Source organism: Syngnathus leptorhynchus, chromosome 10 (assembly GCF_054491065.1).
Source record: "Syngnathus leptorhynchus isolate UIUO chromosome 10, UIUO_Slep, whole genome shotgun sequence".
Classification (NCBI taxonomy): Eukaryota; Metazoa; Chordata; class Actinopteri; order Syngnathiformes; family Syngnathidae; genus Syngnathus; species Syngnathus leptorhynchus.
Window position 1 is genome coordinate 1,816,125 of NC_141204.1, and position 17,254 is coordinate 1,833,378.

General features: G+C 40.9%; 3 protein-coding genes across 5 annotated transcripts; 2 read left to right on the plus strand and 1 right to left on the minus strand.

Annotated features, from left to right (window-relative positions):
- Positions 1 to 772: 772 nt before the first annotated feature.
- cyp1b1 (cytochrome P450, family 1, subfamily B, polypeptide 1) lies at positions 773 to 4,537 on the minus strand. The gene is made up of 2 exons (XM_085922638.1): positions 3,126 to 4,537; positions 773 to 2,356 (listed from the first exon to the last, which is right to left on the minus strand). The coding sequence occupies exons 1-2, from the start codon at positions 4,154 to 4,156 to the stop codon at positions 1,774 to 1,776; spliced, it is 1,614 nt and encodes a 537-aa protein (XP_085778764.1). The 5' UTR covers positions 4,157 to 4,537; the 3' UTR covers positions 773 to 1,773.
- Positions 4,538 to 13,286: 8,749 nt separating this feature from the next.
- Positions 13,287 to 14,886, plus strand: nanp (N-acetylneuraminic acid phosphatase). Its single transcript, XM_085923043.1, has 2 exons — positions 13,287 to 13,424; positions 13,568 to 14,886. The coding sequence occupies exons 1-2, from the start codon at positions 13,335 to 13,337 to the stop codon at positions 14,204 to 14,206; spliced, it is 729 nt and encodes a 242-aa protein (XP_085779169.1). The 5' UTR covers positions 13,287 to 13,334; the 3' UTR covers positions 14,207 to 14,886.
- On the plus strand, positions 14,420 to 17,113 carry LOC147049832 (homeodomain-interacting protein kinase 1-like). Of its 3 annotated transcripts, none has more exons than XM_085922083.1 (9): positions 14,420 to 14,566; positions 14,634 to 14,830; positions 14,908 to 15,099; positions 15,173 to 15,354; positions 15,592 to 15,715; positions 15,786 to 15,896; positions 15,965 to 16,048; positions 16,372 to 16,550; positions 16,637 to 17,113. In XM_085922083.1, exons 1-9 carry the CDS (start codon positions 14,518 to 14,520, stop codon positions 16,959 to 16,961), a joined length of 1,443 nt encoding a protein of 480 aa, XP_085778209.1. In that variant the 5' UTR covers positions 14,420 to 14,517; the 3' UTR covers positions 16,962 to 17,113. The 3 variants fall into 3 exon arrangements, with proteins under 3 accessions (XP_085778209.1, XP_085778210.1, XP_085778211.1); XM_085922084.1 differs by having other exon boundaries at positions 16,375 to 16,550; XM_085922085.1 differs by having other exon boundaries at positions 15,173 to 15,348.
- Positions 17,114 to 17,254: the final 141 nt, after the last annotated feature.

A 17,254-nucleotide genomic window follows, 5' to 3' on the forward strand; every position in this document is an offset into this window, starting at 1 on the left:
TTGTTAAAATCTGTAATGATTTTTATTATTCATGCCAGAAGAAATATTGACATCCCCCCCCCATCTTATGTTTCAGCATTTTTGTTCATGCATTTTCCTTCCAGATGAATTGTTCTCAAAATGTTTTCCTCTTCCTTCCGCACGTATGGCTGAAGAAGGCTGCAGAATTTGACGAAATGCATTCTCAGGAGAACTGAGTACAGGTCGTCTGCGGGTGCCATTGCTGGCCTCTAATCTTGATTTTGGTACATGCGGGTCTTAAGGAATGAACTTTTGGTTGCATAACAGTGTGTCACATTTTCTTCTCAAGTTGAATTGAATGAATCTTTTAATGATTTGAAATCACCTCTACTTTCATGTTAGCTTTGTGTTTTGAATAGCCTCTCACGCGACATAGCCCCGCACTTAAGTTTCTACTGTTCTCCGCCCTTCAAAACATTTGTGGAATTCCCTGTTTGTTTTCTTCGTGTCTCAGCTGATTTACTGGCACAATTTCAATGTGGATGCGACTGGCGCAAGTGCTCGTCAACTGCGGAAAGGTAAACATCCGCAATAGTAAATCATAGACTTGTTTTGAAAAGAAAATAATGCCCATACAGAAAGGGGATGTTTACTTTTTAAAATACACCTGGATGATCTTCAATTTATTGCCTTTTTTTTTTTTTCCCCCAATCGTGTGACCCTGCAGTTTCAGGTTCCATGATGGTCAAAATGAAAAATCAATTCTAACCTTTCTAAATAATTTGGAACGCTATCTGTATGAGGTACTTTGCATATTAAGAGTGGAATTCTACAAACGTTCCTCCCTTGCAGTCTTTATCTTGAGATGAATTTCTCAGTTGGCAACTCTGCACGTTTAACTTTGGGTGTTTGCAATCTGCGCCAAGCGGGTCTTCATCTTGAACGTGCCAGTGATAAAAGAAACATGTCGTCAACTTTATCAGTAATCATCTACTGTACTTTTATCACACTTTGTTATGCACTCTGCAGGTCTTGAGCTGATCAAGTACAGGATGTCCTGGTAGAGAAAGATAACAGCTGTGGATGAAAAAAAAAAAAAAGCATCCCCAAAACACTTCCATTTTGTCCCTACCTGACCTGGCTGAGTGAAAATCTAGGTCCAGTGATTTGTGGCCCACACTTTCAAATATAAATCACGACCGGATGAGATTTTTGCAGTTGTTAAGCAAATCTTTTTATTGGCCCACTTGGCTGCGACATGGAACTCTAAAAACAGTTTGAGATTTCTGATTGAATGAGTGATCGATTCTGTTCCTTTAGTGAAATAAAAATACTGTTGTGAGCTAATTAATATGTGTCTATTAGAAGGTGCATCCATACAAGTTGTGTCCAGTACATGTACAGTCGTTTTCACAATTGATTATCTTCAACATTTGGTGTTACATCAGCCTTGTTGTCTAGCAGGTCTTATTGAGCTTATTTGCCTGGTTAGGCTCCCAGTCGTCACTGTTTGCGTTATATCAGTGCATTGTAATTATTTTTCGCTTATGTCCAACCCTAGGAAGAAAAAAAAAACTCTTCTCAGTGACTATAAATAGGATCATTTGACTATAACATTGGAACGTAATGAACATGTTCCCTTCCCTGACCGACTATTGAGAGGTACTGCATTGAATGATGGATGACCTCCAGTTGGAAGAAGGTTGTGAATACATGTCCAGTGTCATCTATAATACATCAATTCCTGATCACCACATTTCATCTCATAAATACGTTCAGTTCATTTTCCTGCTTATTTTTGATCTTTTTTTTTTAAGAGTCCTTGGTGTCCTCGTGGATGGACACCTCTTGGAGCAGCTTCATGTCATCCCGCAGAGACATGGCTATGACAAAAGAGTTTGGTTTGAGAGTCAGACCGTAGCTATAGCCCAAGTCGGGCGGCCTACTCGGGTCTGTGCTCAAGTGGCACTGGTGAGCCAGAAGAGCTGTGAAGAGGAAGATCTGAAACTTAGACAGCTCCTCTCCGATGCAGCGCCGCTTCCCCAGAGAGAAGATGAGCACCGAGTTGCACAAGTCCTTGTTCACATCACCGCTGGGGTGCAGGAAACGTTGGGGGTCAAATTTCTCAGGCTGGGACCAGATGGCGGGATTGTGATTGGAGGACCACTGGTTTATAAAAATGACTGTGTTCTTTGGTATGGTGTAACCATTGATGGAGGTGTCTGCCGTGGTGTAGTGAGGGATGGTGAGCGGCACGAAGCTGGTGAAACGCATCACTTCGTAGATGAAGGCCATGACATAAGGCAGCGCAGCCTGGTCCTCCATGGAGGGGAGACGGCTGCGGTCCACCACTTTGTCCACTTCTTCTTGGAGACGCGCCTGGACCTCCGGGAACCTTTGAATCCACCGTGGAGAAACAATACAAAGTTAAAAGACGTCTGATTTGGAATGAGTTGACTCTCAACACGTATCAGTGAAGGTCAAGGGGGAGGTCTTGGACTTCATTGGCAAACATGACGTCACAACATCATCTTAAAATATTGAAGTTGCTATCCCTCCCTCCCACTAAGCGGAGAACAATTGTGGGTGTTTTTGAGGGCAGAGGTCGTTGCTGTCCCCGATTACGTCTTTTGTCTGAAATGAGGCAATTACATTTGCGACGCTATCTGTCCCTGGTTTTTTCGTCGGTATCGGCGCCATCGGTCCCCACTTATCCGCCCAATCAAGAACATCCAACTTTTTCGGATGAACTCTTGGACAATATGAAGATATGTCACAGCATTGCATTTTAGAGCCCACGGTGGAGATTTTTTTGGTTTTATTTCTTAGAAAAAAAAAGAGAATTGAAAAAGTCAATTATGGTAACGCTGTCTATTGTTAAAAACATTTTGAGAGCTAAAAGACTCATTCAAGTTTGAATAACTTTGAAATATAATGATTGACATTTTCGGTTGGAGTGGAGAAATTGACATGTTTGAAATGATCTTGAAATCAACAATTACTCCTGTCAGCTCTTATTGTTTTGTTGAAAATTCAGTCAAGACAATTTTCAAAAGTGCCCAAGCGGAATTTTTCAGTTGCCTCAAATTTGGTGTTTGTATATTTTCGAATCAGCTGGAAATTCTTCCATCCCTACAATTGTGCAGAAAAGGAAATTGCCTTACTTGACGAGGATGATAAAAATCCAGTGCAGCATGGTTGACATGGTGTCTTGACTTGCTCCAAATATATCTACAAGAGTAGCTGGCACATAGTCCTTGTCCGATGGGTGGCCACTTTTCTCACTGATTTTGTCCATGGCCCCTATCAAAGCATCAGTCATGTCCCTGATGGAGCCCGGTTGAAAACTTTTCCTGTGCGCTGTCACCTTTTCCAGAATAAACGCACTGAACTCCCTGTTGAGCCTCTTGAAGTTGTCAAACAAAGTTTTGATGGGATTGGGGAAATACTGGAGCCAGGGCATCACGTCCACGATGCTTCCCGCGCCGACCGTCTGCGTGAACTGGCTGTTCTTGCTCACCAACTCTCGGAACTCCTCGTTGTCGTACGAGTACCTCTTCCCGAAGCACACCGCGCTCATGATGTTGGCGGTGGAGACCACGATCCCTTCCATGGGCGCAAAAAACTTCTGCTGCTCGGTATTACGCACGAAGAGCTGCACAAGTTCTTTAAATTCACAAAGGATGTGTCGCTCAAATGTCTTCTTTGTCATCTGGTTCCCTGTGGAGAACATCCGCACGGTGGAATGAGCCACCCTGCGTTGCATCTTCCAACTGTCCGATGTGGTCCTGAAGGCGAGCCCGTTGCCACCAGAGATGTATTGAAAGGAGGTGAAATCGGGTCTGCCCGCAAATTCCAAACCTTGTTTGACCAACGCTTGCTTAATGGAATCCCTGTTGAGCACCACCACGCTCCGACAGCCCAGTTTGATTTGGAAGACGTCGCCGTATTTGTGCGCCATGCGCATGAAATACAGGTGCGGCGCTTTGCCGATTTGCGCTGCGTTGCCGATGATGGGCCAGGGGAACGGTCCCGGCACGCGTGCAAGCGAGCGCTGCTGCTTCTGCTCCTGCTGCTTCTGCTCCTTCTGCTGCTGGAACCAGCGACACACTTGGAAGGACAGCAAGAGGGTGATCAAAGTCACTAAGAAGCTGGTTATGTTCGCTCCGCCGCTCTCCTCCAGGCTCGGTGACATCTTGAGCGTCCTGCAGGTGGACGACGAGAAAGAATTGGAAAGTTTGCTTTACTGATGCGCCCTGAAGTCAAGACATCTGCATGGCTAAATGAAAAGTCTCTGTTTTGTCAAAGTGCAGCCTGTTGCGCGCCTGCTGTGGTCCCGACATGGTGTGTGCAACTTTTCTTTTCTTTTCTTTTTTCTTTTCTTTTCTTTTCTTTTCTTTTCTTTTCTGGTGTCACCTCCTCCGAGCAGGCAGCACCTCACCTCCTCCCTTCCTTCTATAGGCAGGTAACTGGCATGTCCCACCACAATGAAACGCAAAATGTCATTTCAATTCTTCTTGTTGTTGATGATGATATTTATTATATCGAAGAGCTCAATTCAATCAACTGGCTTTACAATAAAATATATATTGGATCATATGTGACTCAAGTCAGAGAGGTACCAACAAAATCATATGCTTTTATTTGAGTTTTATGTTGGCATATGTCATCTTTCTGCTGAAATATTGAATCAACTCTCTGATTGGGATGATGAGGCCCAATTGAAGGGAATTTTGGATGTGCTTTCCAATCCAACCACAAGGAGGAGGCGGACCCCACGTTGGAAAGCATTCCGAGCTAATTAACAATAGACGACGAGGGCCCTGTGGTCATGCTGCTCTCAGTCCTTTCTGTTTCCCAGCTTTGTAACGTGTTTGCAGATGCACAATTTGTCTTTCCGTGAATTGTTGGCCTATGGTGGGATTTGGGGAGCCGCTTCAGCACCACGGACAGCGGCTTGCATGAACCCCATGATTGATTCAGCAGCCATGGCCTCGATGGCTTTGGGAAGGTAGCCAGCTACAGCAGGGGAAACGTATTGGATGACATACGCTCTCGCTTTCACATCTATGTACAATTACTTGTCTTCAGTGAATAGAAATATAGCCCATCAAACAATTAGGAACTGGCTTCGGCGTTGAAAATGATCCAATCGTTTGATCATATCAATGATGATGAGAAGATGAGCACCGATCATACATGTATTTATTTATTTAAAAATAAATAAATGTATTTATTTATTTATAAATTTATTTATAAATGTATTTATTTATTTATTTATTTATTTATTTATTTATTTATAAATAAATGTATTTATTTATTCACAGTTATAATGGCCCTCTCGGGGAAACCTCAGAGAAAACACAAAATTCAGATCAGCTAACTGTAATCCACCCCTACAAACTATGATTATCATTATTATTAACATTATTATTATTATTATCATTATTGACTAAGATATAGATAAAAAAAATACAACGACTAATAATAGTGATTTTCCCAAGGTATCAAGATTAAAACAAACGATCTTCGATATGCCGAAAATGTCCAAAATGATGTCCAAAAGTAAGACCGTAAAAAGTTGAAGGTAAAAGCAAAGTAAACTTACCAAAGGTCCAGATTTCTTCCCTTGATGTCGAACAAGTTGAGATGCAAATGCGGTGGTGCATTTGTACTTGAAAATATGGAGGGTGGAGACAAACCAGTGTGTGGTGTGAAGCAAGCCAGCCTCCTTTGTCATGTTCATAAACTAAGCCACACAACATTACCCTCACCTTTTTCTTTCAAACATTTGTTTGTAAAACTAATCGTGCCTATTCTCATTTCTTTGGGTTCTTCTAAATCAGAAGGAAACAGGATTTAACTTGACACCTCTTCTAACCTTAGTTGTTGTCAGAAAACCAAATTGGGAATAACCTGGGAGATGCCACCATTCATTTTTGAGTCTGCGTTAATCATTCATTGTTAAAGCATGAAATCAAGTTAAAAAAAAATGAATGAAGATAACTCAAATACACATCTTCTAGGAACTCTTCAGGCTTTTCAAGTCGAGACAAGCTCATATCAAAACCAGAACTTCACACGCACACACATGAAGATAAACCCCGCCTATTCTTTACGTGACAGCAACTTTGACCACAGCTTTGAAAAAAAAGTTTCACCCAGTTGGTAACGTTCTGTTGAGTTAGTAGTCTCTGTTTACACTGTCAGTTTCACCTGCTTCCTGTGGCTTTTGTCTGGCTCATCAATCCTACATGCCCTGATTCAAGTCCAATTTTGCAACTTTCATAAAGCTTCATTTAAACGGTGCGCATTGTAAAATGTTTCAAGCGAGCGCGTAAGCCTCCTTGATCTCTTAAAGCTCCCATTTCTTAGTGTTTGGATGCTGGAACATTTGCTTAATCCACACGGCGGAATTGCTCAGACAGTAGCCGGCCGCCGTTAGCCACCAAAGAAAGCTGCTCAATGCTAATAAGCTGAGTCTTTTGCTACGTGACTGACAGTTCAATTGCTCATCGCGTGTGAGTGAGAATGGAGGTCAGGGAGGAGGGAGTTGGCAGGAAGGAAGGTGTGTGCATGTGATGATTTGCACCTGCACCAATGAATTTTTTTTTTCCCCCGCACAGAGGAGCTGCAGAAAGTGAGTTTTAGTATAGAAAGGCATCCATGACTTTTGATTTAGGTCTGAAGTGGAAGTCTACACGTGAGCTCAGAGCAGTTATTCAGCTTATCTCACACTCCATCCACATCAATGCTGAGAACGGGCGGGGAACAACAGGGCAGGGGCCTCGTATCGGAAGGATTTGGAAAACATGTAAAGTAGTCACGCACGCACATGTGCTTCATCATCCATCCGTGTGTCAACACTGACATGTTCACCAAATATGGTACGCCTCTGGGGACAGCTTATTATGACAAAGCTCTACTTTAGACAAATGGAACTCCAGTTCAAAATATGTAAAACTTTTCAAATGAGATTGGATGACAAAGATAAAAAAAGATCCATTCTTTGTGATTTTTACTCACCTACCATTAGACTGATGCAATAATATTTTTTTGAAAGGATAAAATTACTCCTAAGGCTTATGTTAAGGTTAGAGATAAATAAATGTTTGCGCTGGGAAAAAAAAGACCAATGAATACGTTTTGGACAATTAAATGAAACTGCAAGAAGTAAAAAAAATGATGAATACCTGTCATTTTTAAGGTTATCAATATTTGATTATTTTGATATGATTCCCTTTTTTATTTACTTGATTTAATCAATATTCCTATTTCTCAAAGTAGCTTTTTCTCCCACCAACATCATAGCTTTTGATCATTTTTTTTTCCAATGACTGCATTATGAATCCATCTCCACTTCCTCACTCATCATGCCTAATTCAAGCTATATTGTATGCATTTATTTCCCAATCCACTTTTTGAAAATGGACTATACTATTTTCCTATCCTGTAACTTTAATATTCCTATACAGAATATTTAAAAAAAGCATTTTTGTACTATTTTTGTGTGCAATGCCATTTTGTTCATGACTTGCTTGAAGAGATGAATAAACTTTCTCCAACAAGCAAACTGCTATACGGGGTAGCAAGCTTTCCGGCGACCTCCACTCTCTTATTTTATTCTTTACAGAAAATAAACGACTGGCTCTCCGAGTTGTGCAGATGGGTGCTAATGAGAATCCCGATGACCTTGCAGCTCAACGAAGCATTCAATGAGGTAGCTCTTCTTTTTTTTCTCCTTTGGTTTTTGTCTGGGCCAAGTGCGACTGAGGCCCTTGCCAAAGCGTAACCAGCAGCCCGTGAAGGCATCTCCCCTCCGTTGTCACACTGAAAGGGCATTTTCCCCCTTGAATTGCAAATGGAAGTGCAGGCCAGCCTTTTTTTGTTTTGTTTTACTGGAGGAAAACCTTTTCAATCCAGTTGAACTCTTGCTACTTCTTTGCAAAGAATGGGGGGCTTAATACGAGTCTAACCGCATGACTGCGCATTTCAAATCCATGCCAGCTAAAAAGGATTTGCTCACAATTTGCATCTTCTTTGCCGCCATCAGCCAAGCAAGCGTTGTCATCCATCATTGTTTTTATCAGCCTAATTGAAGGGGAATAACTAGCGTGTGATGTCATTGCTGACTGTGGAATACATTTTGATTCTTTCATCAAGAGGGATGACCTTTTTTTCCAACACCTTATAGTTTTACACTACAATACCATACAATACAATAAAATTCCAATTCCAATAGAATACATGGTTGGAGATACACAGCAGCTGAGGTCCAATCTGACGAGCGTGTTGTTATTCTAACCCAAACGGGACCCGTCATTAAAAGTCTCACAAGCTCAGTAACGATCTTCTCGGTAGTGTTTGCGTCCTTCCCTTTGGGAGAGGTCAGAGGTGAGAGAACATTGGAAAGGAGACTGTCGCCCCTCCCGCGCATTGTCTGTGGGACTTTTAGTCCATGGGAACGATGACAGACAGTCAAGCCTGGAAAACGCAGTTTCTCGTCCAAGCTTTCTCGTTCAAGAAACAAAGTCAAGATGGAACAAATGAGTTCATACATCAAGGGAGGCTATTTTATCGGGATTACACAAAACATCTCCAAAGCCTAATGGTTTATCTTTTCTTTCTCCAATAAACTACCTTAAGTCTTTGAATTGAAAAGGCTTCTTAGTGCTTTTTTTTTTTTTTACGACGTAGCGGGCTTCACATGAGCCCATCGTTATTTACAATGGGACATCTCAAGGAAACGGCAAACATGAAACAAAAAACTCGACTTCAGAATAAAAGTTCAATTCATTTGTGAACACTCTTGTGTATTCAAGTTTCATGGCTGGAGAAACCCAAACAAATGCAGTGTTTATCCTCTGAAGTGTGACTTATTTTGCCAGTCATGTGAAAACAAAGGGTGTATAAAATGCTCAGCCACAACAGTGGGATGATCTGATTTGGATTTGGCTGCTGCAGAAGGAATTGAAGGCAGATTGTGCTAATATTTGCTCTCTCCATGTCTTTATACTTTGAAGGAAAAGAATGGCTGGATTTTTTGGACTGAATTCATCTTCAAATTTCTGCAATTCAGAAGTCAAGCGTGACATCATCGCGGCCGCAGGTGGGGTAAACATTTCACTACATCTTCTCATGTTTGAGCTTCTTGCATTTGTTTCATTTTCAAGTGCATGATGTATTATTGTAGGATTTCTCCTTTTTGTTATTGCATGTCAACTTATTGTATGTCCATGTATAAACATTGGAGAAGAAACCTGTCTGCAACCAAACCTTCAAGGCCAAGGTGCAGTTTTCATGCAAAGTTAGTTCATGAAAAAAAAGAAAAAAAAATGCAGCATCTCGTAACTCGTGCTGCAGTAAAATGTTGCCATCTCATTGAGTGGAAGTTGTAAATATTTGAACGTTGAAATGTATTGTCTAACAAATGAGGCGTTGGGGTCAGCTCTGAAGCCCCTCATGCCGTTCGGGACTGTGACATCTTGCTCTTGCAGGTGTGAGCTCGGGAGTTGGAGGCCGCTAATGAGCCGCCGGAGAGATCGTCTGATCCTGTTGCCATAACATTGGGTGAATGTCAGTGCTCTTCAACGTGGAGGTAGGGATGGGGGCTTTGCACAATTGGACAATCGATGGGAAAAAGGAGCAAGCATTCCAAACACAAATTGCACCATATTACAAAAAGAAGCATCAATATTTTGTTTTCAAAGAATATCAACATCATACGGCCATTTATGATCAGAATGTTTAAGTGCTGACATGTCCAATTGAGATGAAATGTATGAAGCTTCCCATTCTTGGCCAGTGCCTGTGCGCTTGAAGGCACAAAGGCAGACATGCTCTAATAACCCAGACTGAATTCTAATGACATCCTAGTGTCCCTTGCTTGTCCCAGGATTGACAGCATGACCCCAAACTTCTGACAATGAGAGCCTGTTTGAGATGTTTGATGGGATAATATAGTCCATGCACCAAAAAAACATGGTGGTGCTTGAAAAGAAACAAATTGGAGATAGTTCCACTTTTTTGTGTCTACCTAGAAAACGTCTCAGCTCTTTGCTATGTTTATATATTTGCTCAATGCCTTTTCTTTGACGAGGATTTACGAAGCGTTTCCATTCATAAAAATGCCTGTGTTCTTCCCAGCACGCTAGACTGTCTTTTGTACGTGATCTCCATTCTTTGTAGTTTACATTCCTCTCGAGCAGGTAATGGATTGCGCTAAAAGAGGCCAAACTGGACTGACGAGGTGGTAGTAGCAGATGCACGCAATGCCTTTTCATTTCTAGTCTTTGCATGCGAGCAGCTTTTTTGGGGGCAATTAGGAAAAACCGGTTTTCTAAATGCTTTTATAGATTGTGCACGAAAAACACGAGTTCTTCTGCAATCGCTGGCGCAAACGATTGTTCGGAGGTAAGATGAGTTGTCGGAGAGCCATTGTTACATCACAATGGTTGCATGCAGCCGCTGTGTGCCACATAACTATGTTGCATGTGTCTTCTCACGAAAGATCACCTCCCTCCCTCTTCCGTGAGAAGGGAGCGTATGCAGACGTAGCGTGATATCCATAAATGATCTCTTCGAGGTGACTATTAAGAGACTGTTGCGTCACGTAACTGTTGAGCTTGAGTTGATGTCAAGATTTATGTGTGGATTTCCAGTGTGAAACAAATAATGAGTTGTAACTTTGAGCAATGCATATCATGTTCTCATGCCATTGATTAAAGTTGTGGAAATGATATGAAAAACGGAAAAAAATGTTGGTGTTTTCAATTAAAAAAAAACACACATTTGCACCATTTCAGTTCAACTGTCAAATGCATTAAGAAGATTTGGGATTTTTTTTTTTGATTTGGAGGTCCAAGCAACCCGATTTTAATTTTGAAATCATAATCATTTGGAAACAAATGCAGAGATTGCCGGTGATTTAACCTCATCTTGCAGACTTTCTACAAAGGCTCGTAAAATGATACTTGTCTTGAGAAAGCCAATCCAGATTAGGCTTATAAAACACAGCAATCATCTGTGTTCCAAAGAATTTACTCAATATCTTTATTCCAGGAATGCAATTATAGTTTCGGGCACGGTTTACACACGACACACTTTGAAAAATCATGAATATGTAAAATGTCTCCTTCGGGGTGAATTGTGAAATGATGACTGAAGCTGCGTGGTGGCTGATCTCATGGTGAAGCAATACATAACATCCATATGGCGTCATGTCTTCTGTGTGTCAAGTCCAGACTCTGGATGCCTTTTCCAAAGTTTAGCAACTGACATTGAGCATGTCATGTCATCATCACCCCTCCTTGACGAAGGAAAAAAGAAAGCACTTGGTGGGAAGCGTCAGCACCTGCAACTGTCAGCCTAACAGCTAAAGGCCATCTGTTCTTTCCGCTGCCAGCGTCGCTGCATCGCATCCCCTGAGCCAATCACACAGCTCGGAGAAAAAAAAAATAAAAAAAATAAATGATGGACTCTTTGTTTCCTCAACCTTGGGTCTAACCCTGACAAGTAAAATCAAACATGCAAAACATGCATGATTGGAGATGAGCCTTAAAATGACTTTTCAAATATTTGAAAGTTGCAAATCTCAGAAGATTTAGAATCAATAAGTCCTTTGACAGAAGCTAAATCTCTGGACGAACACAACTACAAAGCGCTGAGCAATTGAGCAATCCACAAACATGATGACGGGATCGTCTCAATTTTCAAATCACGCTATCAAGCGTCAAACGCAAACATATCAAGAGTTTCCACACGGAAGTCTTTGTAACACTTACCTCACAAACCTAAAATAGAACAAAAGAAAGGCCACATTATTATTCATATTCCACCTATGACAAAAAAGTCTTCCAGGAAATGTTTCTGACTTTTTTTTCATCCATTGTAGTTTTAAGGTAAAGGAGTTGCGAAATTGCATATGAATGAATCAGCTACTTTTAAATCTGAATGAGGCCAATGAACATTTTTTGCTTTTAAATATTTTGACATTCCAAAATTCTGAGCATTTTAAAAGAACTTCAAAAACTATTATTGTTCAGGTCCAACACCAAATTGTGTCATTTCATGCCATGCAACATAGACAAATCTTAGATAAGCATATCTTTGGATAGAAAGTGTTTTGTTACCAAACTAAAGAGGCACCATAGATCATGTTTTTTTTTTTTTTTCAGTTTGGTGCATGCAGGTTTCCATTCTCCCCGTTACCATGTCGTGAGGTAAATCAACATTTTCTATTGAGTTCATACATTCCCGTCCTTGATATGATCTCCAATGTGTGTACGTGCATAAGACCCCGTAAGAGGCATGGGCTGACTTTTCTTTCCATTCCAGATGGAGTTTATCTTTGAAAGCTATTTATAGAAACCACAGACAAGAGATGTGCCTGTGATAACCAACCATGGAGAGCTCATGACAGGTGCTGTGAGGTCATTTCAAGAAATTTGAATCCATACAACGTTTTGGAATTCCAGCTCTCTTTGTGCGCTTATAATGTTTCACATCCTTTTGAAGAATTTTGAGTTGTTGCACGCCAGCTCCTTAACTAGAGCCAAACTCACCTAGCGTGCAAAAGCCAGGCGTCGATAGACAGTAGCAAATGAGGCCTCTCTCGCTATTTCTTGGCTTGTATCTGATCTGTGGCATTTTTCGAAGCACTCACGCAACCACCTGAGCGACGGACGGACGGACGGACGATCTCAGGTAATGTGAGAAGAGCTTGTTGCCTGTTCTGATTGGGTTTGGGAGACAAAAAGGCCTGCACGACGTTCCGTGTGAACCCTTGGCGAGTTGCCAGAGGTGAGAATGACTCGCTTGCGTAACCACTGAACTATGTTTTGATTTTGCACGCCTGTGTCACAGAATAACAGACCAGATGTATGATAAAAAAAAAAAAAGTCATGTTTGCTAACATTATTTCCAGACTTCAGACTTTCATGATTTTACTCGAGCTGTTGTGTGTGCTGTTATCTGAGCAAAAGTTGTCTACTTTGAAAAATCAAAATCATTAAATGTTCTGTTTTGTTCAACTTTTTTACCCAAATCATTCCATCAATAATTCTAATAATAATAAAAGTATGAATCTACTATTCAGGAAATGTAAAAATTGGAAACATCCTGTAGATTAAGACTTAAACTGTGATTGTGTTGACACTATCAAACCAATACGTGTTGCAATAATTGATTTAAAAAAGGATAGTGCGATTGAATGATGAATAATAGCCATTTTGGTTTATTAGCGCCCTCCAGTGGATGTAAATTGCAAGTGCGCTTTATTTCCGTCAAAACTCCAATTCCCAGTATGCGTAGCGTTTGTAGACTTGCGCAACCCATTCAGGCTTGCTTCCTTCCGTGTTGTCGAAGTGTCAGCAATGGACGGTTTCTCTATCAAAGCTATATTGTTTGACTTGGACAACACGCTTATCGAAACTAATCGCGCAAATCAATTTGCGATGCAAAAGGTGGTATAAGTATATTCTTGATTAATTGCCAATGCTTGATTAAATGCAACTACTGTCAAAATTGTTTCCCCAAAATTCTTAATTTCTGCAGATTTTTAGAGTTGACTTGCATGTTGTAATCGAAATACTCTTGTTTTTTATAGACCTATGAACTTTTGAAGACCTCACTAGAACTTGATGATGATGTCACCACCCAGATTTGTGACAAGTTCAAGCAGAAACTTCTCCATGAAAAGTTTGACCCTTCAGCTGGCAGATCTATAGATGAAGTTCGGGTGGGTCACTGGGAAGACAGCATTAAGGAAAGTGTGGAGAGTTCAACACCTTCCCTGGCAGCTCAGTGCTACTACTTATGGAAAACTAGTCGACTGGAGCTGATTGGTCTGTCCCCTGAGATCTCCGATCTTCTGAAACGACTTAGGAGAAAATACAAGCTGCTTCTCCTGACCAACGGCAATTCTCAAACACAAAAGGAAAAAGTGAAGGCGGCGGCTTGCGAAGGTTTTTTCGATAAGATTGTGGTCGGGGGAGATTATGCTGAGCAGAAACCTCAGCCTTCCATCTTTCGACTGTGTTTTGACCTGCTGCAGGTGGAAGCCCAGGACTGTATCATGGTTGGAGACTCACTGGACACTGACATCCAGGGAGGGTTCAATGCACAAGTACGGGCCACACTTTGGGTTAACAGTACAGGTGATGCTGTACCTGTTGGTTCAGTCACACCTGACTATACACTTTCCACTGTATTGGACCTGGAAGACATTTTGGTGCAACTAAATTAGAGGCAACAGCTGAGGGTCTTCTGAATTGAAATCTTTATCAAGTGCTAAAAATGTCATCAATGTATTCTAAATGCATTTGCAGTTGGGAGTGGATAGGGACTTCCTAGATTTTCCTAGAATTCTCGGAACTTCCTAGATTTTTTTTTTTTTCAATGACAACACGCACATTTCACTTGTAAGCGTCATCATGGATTATGACGTCACATCCACAGTCACATGGCCTGACATCATAGAGTGGTTATGGTGTTGAGAGACGCAAGGGAGTGTGCAATTTTGTTTTTATTTTTATTTTTTTTAATGTAATAAAAAAAATGGCAATGGGCGTAAACTCAAAGATTCAACACTCAAGTGAAACCAGCGGTAGGTGATTCAGCATCGGGTGTCAGTCATGAATGACTCTAATTGATACATTTATTGTCATTTGCAGATCAGAAGAAAAAAACGGAACCATTTGAAAAGCTCCAATCGAACATCCTAAGTAGTAAAACAAGTACTTACCTGCTTAAAGACGTAATCGGTGAAGGAAGCTTTGGTAAAGTTGCCCAGTGTGTAAACTTAGACACGTCACAGACCGTCGCCCTCAAAGTCCTTAAAACCAAATCAAATGTGATCTCCAAAATGGAGGTATATATAAAAAAAACATCTATTACCTAATGAAGAGCTCCCGTGTCTGTCACTCATTTGTGTGGTTTTCTCCGTAGATCAAAATGCTTGAGATAGTGAGTGTTTTGGACCCGGTCAAAAAGAGTATTGTGAAGTTTATTGAAAACTTTGAGCATGAAGGCTATACATGTTTGGCTTTTGAAATGCTCGACATGAGCCTTTTCGATTTTGTTGTCAAGAAACGAAAGAAGCCCTTGTCTGTCAGTGAGATACGGCCCATCGCGCATCAGGTAAAGTCTTTCTTTTTTTAATAAGGGTCCAAAGATTGCATGTGAGTTTACTTTCCTTCTTATTATCATGCAGTTGCTTACGGCCTTCGAGGCTCTGAAAGGTATCCAAATCATTCACGCTGACTTGAAGCCTGACAACATCATGCTGGTGAATCATTCATGTGAGCCATTCAGGGTTAAGTTAATCGATTTTGGCTGCTCCATCCAGACCTCTGCAGTCACCCTTGGAATGACCATACAGCCTATGGGGTACCGGTAGGGTTCATTCTTCTTGCACTTTCTTACAATGAAACCTCAAAGGTCAAGGTTGAATTTTTTTTTTTTTTTTATCTACAATATTTTAAAAAGCCATCATAGCAATAATAGAAAAAAAAAAAACAGCCCAGTTTTTAACTTTGAAATCTTAGATTATCCTACTGGATATATTTTTTTCCCCATTTGTCAAAGATGATGTGAAAAAAGTACTTTTGTTTCTGCTCTTTTTACAAACAGAGCACCCGAGGTTACTCTTGGCCTCCCATTCTCTGAGCAAGTGGACATGTGGGGCCTTGGTTGCGCTCTGACTTTTTTGCACATAGGCCAGCACCTTTTTGCAACAAATTGCGAGTACCAGATGGTAAATAAAAGGGAAGGTAAAGTTAGGAGATAAGACAGTGACATCCATCATGTTATTGCTCTCTCCCAAGATGAAAACCATCGTGCAAATACGAGGGCAGCCACCTGACTCGCTCCTCCTAGCAGGCAAATACAGTCAAAAGTATTTTACCCACTTGAACTTTGAACAGTGGAAGCTAAAGGTAATAATGCAGAACTGTTCTTGAATTTAGAATTTCTGTTTGATTTTTTTTTTTTTTTTCTCCTCAAGACTCCAGATGAATATAAGCTTTCGAACGGAGAAGTGACAAAAACATGGAAGATACGATTAAAATCTCTGGATGCAATTAAAACTGTAAGTGCTCCATTTTTGGGGGGGTAAAAATACATGACTTGTTCCAATGCAAAGAACTCTTTTCCAAAATGCTCCAAACTCGTGTCGATAAAGAATTTGTTCATGATAAGAAAATGGACTTGCGTGTTTTACAAATACTCATTTTAAAATAACTTGTTTCCTCAGTGTGAACATGTTCTAAAAGAGATTTAAAAAAAAATAAAAAACTCATTCCCCAATGACATGGCAAGGTCCATTTTGATCAATCAGTTGCTCTCGTTTTAGAAAAGAGCTCTTCATACTGTAGTCCATAACTGGATCGGCCATCTTTCTTTGACACTCAGCAGAGCCGAGAGGATGCAAAAGAGGTGTTCAGCGAATTTGAAGATCAAAATGAATTTGTTAGCTTTCTAAAAAGTCTTCTAAGCATTCAAGCTGAGAGAAGAATCGCTCCGGCGGAGGCTCTCAAGCATCGCTATGTCTCCATGGCTCATCTGGTTCATGAGAGTCACACAAGCTCCTAGTAAGTCCATTGAGGGGAAAAATACTCAAAAGAAACATTTGAAGAAAAAGGCAAAGCTGCATTTCTGAATGATTGCTTGCTTTCAGTGTGGACAACGCTTTTGATCAGATGCTGGTTTGCCCGATCGAAGGATTCGAAGAAGAGCTCATCTCAGACAGCGAGGACGAGGACAAGCCTTCCTACAACCTCATTTTGCACTCAACGTGCTCCTCTGATAGAGTAGCACCTATGAGACAATGGAGGAGTAGTGACTCAGCAGATGATGGACTCATTGAGCAGGATATTTTGGAGTCAATAGAGACTGATGGACAAATTGATCAGGATGTACTTGAGCCAGTACAAGAGAAGCACAACGCTAGTAATATTCCAGTTTTTGTGTGCAGTGGTTGTGGAATACTATTTAGAAAGTAAATGTGGACAGGTCGATTTTAATCATGTGTTTCATCATTTCCCCCGCTGAAGAAATTCCCACTGCCAACATTTTTAGTTGCTTTTGCTTGTTTGTTCTTAGTTTTCCTCAATCAAAAGCTTCCAGCACCTTAATGAGAAGAGAAACCCGTCAAAATAAAAGGATTATTTTTTTCTATTTTCAGTCACCTTATGCTATAAAGACTTTAGATGATTTGTATGCCTGAGCAATACAGCGAGACAGTCTTTTGCACAAACTTTCATATGCTCAAGTTTGTTTGCCCAACACTGCCTCC

What these genes read in the sequence shown, in the direction of transcription:
- cyp1b1 (XM_085922638.1), bottom strand. Translation starts at nt 4,156, where the DNA reads ATGTCACCGAGCCTGGAGGAGAGCGGCGGAGCGAACATAACCAGCTTC. An exon ending in ATTTTTATCATCCTCGTCAA is followed by an intron (nt 2,357 to 3,125) that starts GTAAGGCAATTT and finishes GTGGATTCAAAG; the next exon opens with GTTCCCGGAGGTCCAGGCGC.
- nanp (XM_085923043.1), top strand. Translation starts at nt 13,335, where the DNA reads ATGGACGGTTTCTCTATCAAAGCTATATTGTTTGACTTGGACAACACG. An exon ending in ATCAATTTGCGATGCAAAAG is followed by an intron (nt 13,425 to 13,567) that starts GTGGTATAAGTA and finishes TGTTTTTTATAG; the next exon opens with ACCTATGAACTTTTGAAGAC.
- LOC147049832 (XM_085922083.1), top strand. Translation starts at nt 14,518, where the DNA reads ATGGCAATGGGCGTAAACTCAAAGATTCAACACTCAAGTGAAACCAGC. An exon ending in TACGGCCCATCGCGCATCAG is followed by an intron (nt 15,100 to 15,172) that starts GTAAAGTCTTTC and finishes ATTATCATGCAG; the next exon opens with TTGCTTACGGCCTTCGAGGC. An exon ending in CAAATTGCGAGTACCAGATG is followed by an intron (nt 15,716 to 15,785) that starts GTAAATAAAAGG and finishes CTCTCTCCCAAG; the next exon opens with ATGAAAACCATCGTGCAAAT.